We start from the raw sequence: 12,447 nt of genomic DNA, 5'->3' as shown, positions 1-12,447 counted from the left end.
TTTTTGTGAATGCTATATTTTGCTGGAAAATGGCTGTGCTTATTGTGGTTTGGTGGAGACTTAACATACGGTAATCGTTTGTAGTGCTTTCGCTGAAAAGCCTATTTGAAATCGGACACTTGTTGGATTAACAACGAGAATAGCTTTAAAATGATATAAGACACATGTATGTATGTTTTAGGAATTTTAATTATGAGATTTCTGTGGTTTGAATTTGGCGCCCTCTATTTTCACTGGTAGTTGTCATATCGATCCCGGTATCGGGATTGCAGCCATAACAGGTTTTAAGCTCACCAGTGATGATGTTGAACATTCTTGGGTTGAGGATGGCAGGACAGATCAGTCTCAGGAACACAAAGCCACTGGAATAGCCAAACAAGAAATCAGTACTTCAAATCAAAATTGTATTAATCACATGTAGAACTTAGTTAAATGTTCCCAATAGAGCTCCCCCTTGACCAAGGGCTTCACCATTACAATTCTATGCGATGCCTATACATGAGGATTTCAGATCGAAAAATAAGGTTTTGGTGTCTATAGTTACCTGACCACCCGGGTTCTCATAGTGGTGTTGGGCCATTTCTGCTGCACTGACTTCTGTAGACACCCATAGATATATCGTAGAGTTCTGAAAGGGTCAATGAGAGAGAAAATGTGAATACTGGAATATGACTTAAATATACTGTATACACATCAAACTACCCTATGGATCTACTTTCATGTTTTCAGTTAATTTGTTGGTTTGTCCGATGACATAATAAATTGATTGTACAACAGAAGAACGTCATGATATAAGGTTCAAACTATGGAAATGGTTTCTTACTGGCAGGGTATATTTTACTGGCAGAAAATTAATGGCGGTGGGTGGTGGTACTCTAACCCAATGTTACTTTTCCCTAACCTCAAACTATACCCAACCTTATTCTGACCCTCATTCCAAAACCTAACGTAAGTGATTTCGACCCCTATGCCTAAACTTAAGTTTGTGTTCTGCTGGTCGAATATACACTTCCTTACTTATTAGGGTTGGGCCGATGAACGATGTCATCGGGTGTCGACAATGATTGACAGCCATCATCGATGGGGACGTCATCGTCGATGACAGATGAAAGCCTATTTACACTTGACAAAGCAGAACAGTACAGACACAGTGAAATGTTTTAATTCTAGTCAAATGATCAACTGGGATTGATTCGTCTTTTTGCTAGTCCAAATAAACGAGTCACGATCGACGGTATGACTAAAGTTCGTATATCACCCAACCCTAATATCACATGTGGATGGTTCCCGTGTTAGTTTGTTGGTATATGCACCGTGGACGTGGTGTGTGTGCTTACGGGGGCAGGATCTCAGCAGCCATGAAGATCTTCTCCACCAGCTCAGACAGGATTAGGAGGAGGTGGGCCAGGTTCAGATGTACATCCTCGTTCTTCTCCAGTTTGGAGGGGTTCAGCTAGAGGGAGGGAGGGAGGGAGGGAGAAAGAGATGTTTCATCATAGACATACACTGAGTGTACAAAACATTATGAACACCTGCTCTTTCTATGACAGACTGACCAGGTGAAAGCTATGATCCCTTACTGACATCACTTGTTAAATCCACTTCAAAATCAGTGTAGATGAAGGGAAGGAGAGGTTTGAGGCTGTTCTGATGCAAAAGGCGGTGCAACTCAATATTAGGAAGGTGTTACATGAGACCTCTTCTTTCACTAGAGTAGGATTTGATGTTGAAAGCAACTGTACAAGATCAATGTTAAATGTCACAGTGTGTAATCCCCTCTGTCCCAGAAGAAGAGAGATTCGGAGTCCTGCGGGATCACAACAGAAACTGGGGAATGCCAAGCAGGAACCAAAGTTGAATCTGTGTCATGAGTTACTGTTTTGTCTTCTGGGTAGCCAAAGTACTAATATGATGTTACAAATGTCGAGTGCTCCATTCCACTCAGGAGATAACATGAATAAATAGCTGCGTTGGAGCCCACACACTTCTCAGCTGAAAGAGTTGTGACTAACGTAACTTTACAGATGTTGCCGAAACTATTTTACAAGCCAAAACATATACAGTAGATAGAGCTTGGGCTAAACAAAAACAAGGCTACCTCTAAGTGTGAAAAGCCTTTCTGCATAAATAGAAAGTGTGTGTTTACCTCGCAGGACTGCTTGCTCTCCATGATCTTGAGGATTGTATCTTTGAGGGCGTGGTGGACGAAGGGTGTGGCCGTGGCCTTCATGTACTGCTCCATCAGCGTGCTGGCCAGAGTGGTCGCTCGGAACAGGGTTGTCGCCTCGTCTGGGAAACGTCAGAGAGAGGGGACTTCTCGTCAGCCAACGGTGTGTTTGTCTGTCATTGCTTTCATTGCTACAAATGGAGATACTTCAGGATGATAAAGACCCAGCCAAAGGGAAATGCTATGTTACTAAAATAGCATGATATCACAAGAACAACAGAATATCTGTAAATATTAATCTCAATACCCTCCATGTTGATCTCTCGGTCGTTGAGTGTCCTGAGTAAGGGGGCCTCGGTCTTCTCGTGTCTGAAGATGCGCAGCAGGATGCTGGCCAGCAGGGTGCGGTCCTGCCCACACACATGGGCCAGAGCATAGATCACATGGAACTCCTTCAGCAGGATCAGCTGAGGGACACAGACAGACAGACAGACTAGGGTCAGTGACACGATGTAAAAACAAGTGGGCGATCATTTTCCACTTATCTTTTTCCAGGACACGTACTCTGCACATCACAATACACTATGTAACCAACTGCTGCTCCTTGTTTTGGATGTCTCACTGAGTATGTGTATTAAATCAAATTGTATTGGTCACATACACATATTTAGCAGATGTTATTTCAGGTGTAGTGAAATGCTGGTGTTTCTAGCTCCAACAGTGCAGTAGTATCTAAGAATTCGAAAAACACACAAATCTAAGTAAAAGAATGGAATTAAGAAATATATAAATATTAGCTTGAGCAATATCAGAGTGGCATTGACTAACAATGTAGAATAGAATATAGTACATATGAGATGAGTAAAGCAGTATGTAAACATTATTATAGGGACTAGTGTTCCATTATTAAAGTGGCCAGTGATTCCAAGTCTACGTAGATATGGCAGCAGGGTTGTGTAACCAGGTAACTGCAAATCCTTGTTTTTGATGTCTCACTGAGTGTGTGCTGGTCATTATACCTTTGTTGGAGCTGGAAACAAGCCTTTTGCTGCACCTGCGATAACATCTGCAAAACTGTGTACACGACCAATAAACTTTGATTTGACTTAATCCTACATTGATGAAATCATGAATTATCTTCATTAGTAGGGTATGTCTGACCTCTTTGAACTCGCTGTACTCCTCCTCAGGCATGATTTTCTCCATGGAGTAGCGGGCTCGGACCCTCAGAGAGCCCGGCTCGATGCCCTTCAGAGGCACGTGGGAGCTCAGAGGGAACCACTCGTCTATCATCTGGCCCTTCTGTAGGCGGCTCAGCTGGCAACGCATGAACACTGAGGCAGAGGGAGAGAGAGATGAAGATTGAGTGGAACACAGGGGCACTAACACACTGCCGCAAGTCATTTCTCATATCGATATGGAATGGGATTATAAAAGGAGAGGGTTTGAGATGGCTAGTCCAAGTAGAACGGTGACTCACAGATGTCACTTTCTTTGCTCTTCTTTGTCTTATTGCTCAGGCTGATTTCAAACCTGTTGATTTCACTCGACAAGTCACTGAGGGGAATACAAAAAACGTCGGTCAATGTAAGGAACCCAAACATGATAGCTAATCATTGTATCAATGCAATATTATGGACATATTACTAAGTGCAGTGAGAAGTTATGGTATAAGTTAAAGTATATGGAAGCCAAATACAAAATGTCCATTTCACACTAAATTGCCATTGAATGTACCATCTACTGCATCTTGCCTATGCCGTTCTGTACCATCACTCATTCATATATCTTTATGTACATATTCTTTGTACCTTTACACTTGTGTGTATAAGGTAGTAGTTTTGGAATTGTTAGCTAGATTACTCGTTGGTTATTACTGCATTGTCGGAACTAGAAGCACAAGCATTTCGCTACACTCGCATTAACATCTGCTAACCATGTGTATGTGACAAATAAAAGTTGTAATTGGGACTGACTCAAAGATGAACTCTTCTGTGAAGACGGGGTTCTGGCCCTCTCGGGGGTGGGTCTTGGCCACCTGCACATTGTTCAGGTAGATGTTACAGTAGGGGTTGGTGAAGTGCTTCACAGGCAGCTTGTGGGCCTCCTCCACATACAGGACCAGGCTGCTCACCTGATGGGACACACACACACCAGGACGACAGACAGTCAGGGTTTCTGATGCCTCAGCTGGCTGGAGTAAGGTGCATGGAACACCACAGTAGCGGGTTTGAATCTGGCATTGGGTCACATACAAGCCACTTTGGATAATGGCATAATATCAAATGAACATATTGGTAAACAATCTTTAAAAAAAAAAGATGATTGATGCATAGGGTTTGTTCTTTGGGAAGTTGAGGCCCAACTTGCATTTCAAGATTCAATACTGTATTGCCATATCAAACAAATGTGTTTGATTTACTATGCATACAAATGCATTTTCTGAAATGCACAATGCAAACAGCATTTGACTGGAATTGCCAGTGTTTGTACCTGTCGGAGCCTCTTGTTGGGAGTGGGCTGGGTGGGTTTCCTAAGGTTACTGCAGAACGTGTGCAGACATTTCATCCAGTCCTACAGAGAGGAAAGAACACTGTAATACTAAAGAAAGGTGTGATTGGGACAGAACATCCAGACAGACAGACAAACAAAGAGGGATCGGTACAAACCTGTGCCTGTTCAGGAGTCTCGCCAGCGAAGTAGAATATGTACTGTTCCTCACTAAAGTGCTGGACCACAACTTGGAAACAGTTTGGTCTGCAAACAGGACAGCCAGGTATTACTGAACAAGTACGTGCCCAATTGAATGTATCCAATTGATCAAACTCAGAATTGATCAAATTCAGACTGCGGAGAACTAAGTAAAAAACTCAGCACAACACGGCAACAAAAATAAAATAAAAAATACATTTGACATTTTGCTCTCATCCAGAGTGAATTACAATTAAATGCATTCATCTTAAGATAGCTAGCTGAGACAACCACATATCAGTTGTAGTAAGTACATTTTCCCTCCGTAAAGTAGCTCTTGTTATTTTGCAATGATTCGTTCTTGTCAATGTCCACTCAGATCAACGTGTGTCTCACCTGCCAAACAGACTGTCGTGCACACCGTACACGGAACACACACTCAGGTCAATCAGACCTTTGGGTTTGGTGGCTCTCTTCTCACTCTCAAAGTAGATGAGCTGGGCGTCGTTCCCCTCCAGGATGAAGTAGAGGTTCTTCCACCGCTTACCTTTGCCTGGAGATGGTGAGAGGGTTAGGGAGGATAGGAGAAGACGTCAGGCCAATTTCCAAATTCTCTCATCTGCCTGCACTTCTTCACTCCCTCAAGTTTATGGAGGAGTTTACACCATATTTAACACACTAGTCCTTTCCTTTTAAATATGGGGGGGTGGTATACCAGTGACCACTTCAGGGAGAAGTAAGAATAATGGAAACAGCCTACGGTCTAGATTACATTTGCAGACATTTGAGGTTCCATTCTCTGTAGAAAAATCAAGAGTAAAAACATATTGGTACCTTTGTTACCAACTCAGTGGCCTTGCGGTTAGAGTGTCTGCCCTGAGATTGGAAGGTTGTGAGCCGAGTCATACCAAAAAACGGGACCTGATGAGTCTACGTGGCACTCATAGATTGGGGGTAAGGCCCTGCGATAGACTAGCGTCTTGTCCAGGGGGTATACTTGTACATCAAGCTGCCTCACGTTTTAGAAACAGGCTCCTGTCCTATGACCTGTTCCGGTTTGCAAGCAAAGGCTCATACAAGGCTACTTACAGTTGAAGTCGGAAGTTTACATACAACTTAGACAAACACATTTAAACTCAGTTTCACAATTTCTGACATTTAATCCTAGTAAAAATGCCCCGTCTTAGGATCACCACTTCATTTTAAGAATGTGAAATGTCAGAATAATAGAGGTGTGATTTATTTCAGCTTTTATTTCTTTCATCACATTCTCAGTGGGTCAAAAGTTAACATGCACTCAATTAGTATTTGGTAGCATTGCCTTTACATTGTTTAACTTGGGTCAAACACTTCAGGTAGCCTTCCACAAGCTTCCCACAATAAGTTGGGTGAATTTTGGCCCAGTCCTCCTGACGTAACTCAGTCAGGTTCGTATGCCTCCTTGCTCACACACGCTTTTTCTATAGGATTGAGGTCAGGGCTTTGTGATGGCTACTTCGATACCTTGACTTTGTTGTCCGTAAGCCATTTTGCCACAACTCTGGAAGTATGCTTGGGGTCATTGTTCATTTGGAAGACCCATTTGCGACCAAGCTTTAACTTCCTGACTGATGTCTTGAGATGTTGCTTCAATAATATCCACAATTTTTCGTCCTCATGACGCCATCTATTTTGTGAAGTGCACCGGTCCCTCCAGCATTAAAAACACCCCCACAACATGATGCTGCCACCCCTGTGCACCCCTGCCACCCCTGCGCCGGTTGGGATGGGTGTTCTTTGGCTTGCAAGTTGCAAGTTGTTTCATCAGACCAGAGGACATTTCTCCAAAAAGTATGATCTTTGTCCCCATGTGCAGTTGCAAACCGTAGTCTGGTTTTTTTATTGCGGTTTTGGAGCAGTGGCTTCTTCCTTGCTGAGCGGCCTTTCAGGTTGTCGATACAGGACTCGTTTTACTGTGGATATAGATATATTTGTATCTGTTTCCTCCAGCATCTTCACAAGGTACTTTGCTGCTGTTCTGGGATTGATTTGCACTTTTCGCACCAAAGTACGTTCATCTCTGGGAGACAGAACGCCTCTCCTTCCTGAGCGGTATGACGGCTGCGTGGTCCCATGGTGTTTAAACAATAGTATGCACAGATAAACGTGGTCATCTTCAGGTGTTTGGAAATCGCCCCCAAGGATGAACCAGACTTGGAGGTCTACAATTGTTTTTCTGAGGTCTTGGCTGATTTCTTTAGATATTCCCATGATGTCAAGCAAAGAGGCACTGAGTTTGAAGGTAGGCCTTGAAATACATCCACAGGTACACTTCCAATTGACGTCAATTAGCCTATCAGAAGCTTCTAAAGCCATGACATAATTTTCTGGAATTTTCCAAGCTGTTTAAAGGCACAGCATGGTTGCATCAATGCCTGGTACGGCCATTGCTCGGCCTCCAGCCGCAAGGCACAACAGAGGGTAGTGCGTACAGCCCAGTACATCACTGGGGCTAAGCTGCCTGCCATCCAGGACCTCTACACCAGGCAGTGTCAGAGGAAGGCCCTAAAAATGGTCAAAGACCCCAGCCATAGACTGTTCTCTCTACTACCGCATGGCAAGCAGTACCAGAGTGCCAAGTCTAGGACAAAAAGGCTTCTCAACAGTTTTTACCCCCAAGCCATAAGACTCCTGAACAGGTAATCAAATGGCTACCCGGACTATTTGCAATGTGTGCCCCCCAAACCCCTCTTTACGCTGCTGCTACTCTGTTTATCATATATGCATAGTCACTTTAACTATACATTCATGTACATACTACCTCAATTTGGCAGACCAACCAGTGCTCCCGCACATTGGCTAACCGGGCTATCTGCATTGTGTCCCGTCAGTCACCACCCCCTCTTTTACGCTACTGCTACTCTCTGTTCATCACATATGTATAGTCACTTTAACCATATCTACATGTACATATTCAAATCAGCCATACTAACCGGTGTCTGTATGTAGCCTCGCTACTTTTATAGCCTGTCTTTTTACTGTTGTTTTATTTCTTTACTTACCCATTGTTCACCTAATACCTTTTTTGCACTATTGGTTAGAGCCTGTAAGTAAGCATTTCAATGTTGTATTCGGTATTCGTGACAAATAAACTTTGATTTGACTTAGTGCATGCAAACTTCTGACCCACTGGAATTGTGATTCAGTGAATTATAAGTAAAATAATCTGTAAATTACTTGTGTCATGCACAAAGTAGATGCCCTAACCGACTTCCCAAAACTATAGTTTGTTAAGAAGAAATTTGTGGAGTGGTTGAAAAACGAGTTAATGACTACAACCTAAGTATGTCAACTTCCGACTTTCACTGTACCTTTGTTGAATAGGAGGTAGCCTTTCTTGACAATGTTTTTGTAGAACGCATCTTTCGTTTTCCGTCTGATAGTGTTATAGATCTCCTTGCCGTCCACCAACTCTGAGAGCACTTGTTCCTGGTGCTGAAATACAAACATGAATGTCAATAAAACAACACAATTAAATGAAATACATGTAAATCTATAGCCTTCTCAAAGTGATATGATAGGGGTCGCACAACTATGGAGGTCTGAACTCAGGCTTACCTGCACCGAAACAGCATCTTTCAGGTTGTAGCCCTCTACAATCTGCTCCTTCTTATAATGGTCCACAATGTCATCAACACTGTCAAAGAGAGAGAGATAGAGAGAGAAGAGACTGATCACAGCAGTTATTTCTACTGACCAGCAGTGACCATCATAATGCTTCAGACTTAATAGTATTTAGTACTTCCTGTATAAGCTACATTTCTATGTGGGACTGTAAACCTGGATATCACAACATATTTATACAATTATAGGTAAGGCCACAGGGTTTTCCTAACCAGTTATTTTCTGATTCTATTGAATGCCTGCCTCATGGTTGATGGTTACTGCACTGGGAGACAGTATGAGCCCCCGTCACACATACCTGTTATAGTACCTCCCCCCCATCATGTACTGATTGTTGGGGGTGGGGCATATCTTAAACCTTTGGATGTTCTCATTAGTGCGAAAAAACAGTGAGTAATCCCCGGGTGTGTTGTCTGACGGCCGGACCAGGAAGCTGCACACTTGACCAACTAAATGAAAGAGAGCGAGAGAAACTCACTGATATTGTTGGCATTAACATGTTTAGTATTGATGTTTTACTACCAATACATTAATCGGAACATATATTTCGGCAACAGAACATTTTGTTGATAACAAGAGCACATAGAAATGGGAATGTAACCCCCACTGTGCAGAGAGAGTATACCAATCATCAGAAGGCTATAGTGAGGATCATGTAATATGTAAAGTATAGTGGTACCTGTCATCAGAAGGTTATAGGCCTCCTGTTTGCTGATCTTGCCGTGATACCAGCTAAAGACAGGATGGACCATTGGAGAGTGTAGAGGGAAAGAAAACCGACAGATCAATATGTGCTGGGTTAAAAGGGGGCAGTGAGGGGTTTCAGAAGGGTTGGATCAGTCTAGGATGATGAATCACAACTTGATAGATCCTGTTGGACTTCAGAAAGCAAACTTAGTCTGAATTAATTAACTGAAAAAATAAATAAATTGATGCTTGATTTGTGAAATGTATTTTTCACATTCTACAGTCCGTCTTCGGGAGGCTGGCAAACAAAATAAACACACCTAGATATACAGCCGGATTGTGTTTGTATCAGAGTCACAAACTACATCATAGACTTCACTGAGCCGCATGGATGCAAACATGGACTATGTCAATGTCACTAACGACGTATGCTGTATACACTAGAGGTCGACCGATTATGATTTTTCAACACTGATACCGATTATTGGAGGACCAAAAAATCCGATACCGATTAAAATCGGCCGATTTTTTATTTGCAATAATGACAATTACAACAATACTGAATGAACACTTATTTTAACTTCATATAATACATCAATAAAATCAATTCAGCCTCAAATAAATAATGAAACATGTTCAATTTGGTTTAAATAATGCAAAAACAAAGTGTTGGAGAAGAAAGTAAAAGTGCAATATGTGCCATGTAAGAAAGCTAACGTTTAAGTTCCTTGTTCAGAACATGAGAACATATGAAAGCTGGTGGTTCCTTTTAAAATTAGTCTTCAATATTCCCTAGTAAGAAGTTTTAGGTTGTAGTTATTATAGGAATTATAGGACTATTTCCCTCTATACCATTTGTACCATGCGCTAACTAGCTAGCCATTTCACTTCGGTTACACCAGCCTCATCTCGGGATTTGATAGGCTTGAAGTCATAAACAGCGCAATGCTTGACGCACAACAAAGAGCTGCTGGCAAAACACAAAGAAAGTGCTGTTTGAATGAATGTTTACATGCCTGCTTCTGCCTACCACCGCTCAGTTAGATACTTAGATGCTTCTATGCTCAGTCAGATTATATGCAACGCAGGACACGCTAGATAATATCTAATACTATCATCAACCATGTGCAGTTAACTAGTGATTATGATTGATTGATTGTTTTTATAAGATAAGTTTAATGCTAGCTAGCAACTTACCTTGGCTTACTGCATTCGCGTAACAGGCAGTCTTCTTGTGGAGTGCAACGAGAGAGAGAGGCAGGTCGTTATAGCGTTGGACTAGTTAACTGTAAGGTTGCCAGATTGGATCCCCCGAGCTGACAAGGTGAAAATCTGTCATTCTGCCCCTGAACGAGGCAGTTAACCCACCATTCCTAGGCAGTCATTGAAAATAAGAATGTGTTCTTAACTGACTTGCCTAGTTAAATAAATAAAATATTTTTAATTATTATTATTTTTTAAATCGCCCAAATCTGTGCCCAAAAATACCGATTTCCGATTGTTACGAAAACTTGAAATCGGCCCTAATTAAAAATCGGCCATTCCGATGAAATCGGTCGACCTCTCGTATACACCACACTCCCCTTCACAACAGGAAAACATATGTTGGATAGAAGATATTGTAACCATGGGTTGCGTGCAGAGGCAGCCAGAAGGTGGGGATATAATGAACTTCCAATTATATTTTTAGACAGCCTATGAGCCATTTTAACAAATGAAGCTCTCCTATTGAGTTGATGTTCTCTGTGTGTGTGTGTGTGTGTGTGTGGGGGGGGGGGGGGGGGTTGGATAGTATGGCCACCTAGGAGAATAAAAATAAACTTACACTTTGCCCTCATGTGGGTCCTCCTCCCGTCCCTGAAAACAAGAACAATGTTAGTTCAACCAATCAGTGAAGCAGTAATGACAAATTTAAAAGACAGGAAATACTTATAAAATGGCTACCATTGCCACCTGGGTTAAAAAAAATTCAAATGTAATGTTTAAAAAAAAAAGGTAAAAGGTGTTTTCAAATGGCAAACCACAACAGTTTCCCAAATGGTACCATATTTACTTTAGCAGTGCAGAACATAGTGTACCGTTTGGGGCACAATGAATGGTGTCTGGTTAGGGCTGATCTTAAGCATGTGCAGGGCACTGATCTTTAACTCACCACCTCCTCCACTAGATCCTCTACAATGAGGCCCTGCTCCTCTGTCCTCACGTTGGTCACCCACATCCAGCCGTCATCCAGTTCATTGTGAACGATAAACATGTCCCCTTTTAGGAAGCTAACGGACAGGAGAGGAGGAACAGGTCAATGTTTTGCTACACATGTACTTACACTTGTGTCTCCTTTTACACAAAAAATAACACTGTTTTCCTCAATAATGATTGTCTATTTAGTTAAGAGATCTAAAGGCTGTGGGGGTTCCTTGAGGCTTTACAGCTAATCGCCGACTGAACTAGTATGTGGACACCCCTTTAAATTAGTGTATTCGGCTATTTCAGTCACACCTGTCAGGTGTATAAAAATCGAGCACACATCCATGCATTCTCCATAGACAAACATTGACTTTAGAATGACTGAAGAACTCAAGACTTTCAACATGGCACCGTCATTAGATCCCACCTTTCCAACAAGTCAGTCAAATTTCTGCCCTGCTAGAGCTTCCTCCAACTGTAGGTGCCGTTATTGTGAAATGGAAACATCTAGGAGCAACAACGGCTCAGCCGCGAAGTGGTAGGCCACACAAGCTCACAGAGCGAGTGCTGAAGCATCTGCAAGCAACGTCAGCATAAGAACTGTTCGTCGAGAGCTTCATGAAATGGGTTCCCATGGCCGAGCAGCTGAACACAAGCCTAATATCACCATGCGCAATGCCAGCACACACCCTGTCGGCTGGAGTGGTGTAAAGCTTGCCGCCATTGGAGCAGTGGAAACACGTTCTCTGGAGTGATGAATCACGCTCCACCATCTGGTAGACAGACAAATCTGGGTTTGGCGCATGCCAGGAGAACTACCTGCCCAAATGCATGGTGCCAACTATTTATTTTTTTTTTTTTTTTCATTTCACCTTTATTTAACCAGGTAGGCTAGTTGAGAACAAGTTCTCATTTGCAACTGCGACCTGGCCAAGATAAAGCATAGCAGTGTGAGCATACAACAAAGAGTTACACATGGAGTAAACAATTAACAAGTCAATAACACAGTAGAAAACGAAGGGGGGGTCTATATACAATGTGTGCAAAAGGCATGA

General features: G+C 42.3%; 1 protein-coding gene across 9 annotated transcripts in view; it reads right to left on the bottom strand.

Moving 5' to 3' along the window:
• LOC109875927 (ras GTPase-activating protein 1) overlaps positions 1-12,447 on the bottom strand; it is a 49,401-nt gene that overhangs the window by 7,908 nt on the left and 29,046 nt on the right. For all 9 annotated transcript variants that reach the window (XM_031817688.1, XM_031817689.1, XM_031817690.1 and 6 more), the window contains 18 exons: positions 11,361-11,478; positions 11,034-11,065; positions 9,201-9,253; positions 8,820-8,970; positions 8,456-8,534; positions 8,209-8,332; positions 5,255-5,411; positions 4,837-4,924; positions 4,661-4,741; positions 4,144-4,301; positions 3,648-3,724; positions 3,329-3,501; positions 2,475-2,634; positions 2,147-2,289; positions 1,338-1,453; positions 1,018-1,122; positions 545-628; positions 295-362 (listed from right to left, as the gene is read on the bottom strand). In XM_031817688.1, the coding sequence (XP_031673548.1) occupies positions 295-362; positions 545-628; positions 1,018-1,122; positions 1,338-1,453; positions 2,147-2,289; positions 2,475-2,634; positions 3,329-3,501; positions 3,648-3,724; positions 4,144-4,301; positions 4,661-4,741; positions 4,837-4,924; positions 5,255-5,411; positions 8,209-8,332; positions 8,456-8,534; positions 8,820-8,970; positions 9,201-9,253; positions 11,034-11,065; positions 11,361-11,478 (1,967 nt within the window). The remainder of the gene's footprint in view (positions 1-294; positions 363-544; positions 629-1,017; positions 1,123-1,337; positions 1,454-2,146; positions 2,290-2,474; positions 2,635-3,328; positions 3,502-3,647; positions 3,725-4,143; positions 4,302-4,660; positions 4,742-4,836; positions 4,925-5,254; positions 5,412-8,208; positions 8,333-8,455; positions 8,535-8,819; positions 8,971-9,200; positions 9,254-11,033; positions 11,066-11,360; positions 11,479-12,447) is intronic.

Source organism: Oncorhynchus kisutch, linkage group LG3, assembly GCF_002021735.2.
Source record: "Oncorhynchus kisutch isolate 150728-3 linkage group LG3, Okis_V2, whole genome shotgun sequence".
In the NCBI taxonomy this organism is placed as follows: domain Eukaryota; kingdom Metazoa; phylum Chordata; class Actinopteri; order Salmoniformes; family Salmonidae; genus Oncorhynchus; species Oncorhynchus kisutch.
The sequence above is the reverse complement of the archived record's forward strand: the minus strand, read 5'-3'. Positions and strand labels throughout refer to the sequence as shown.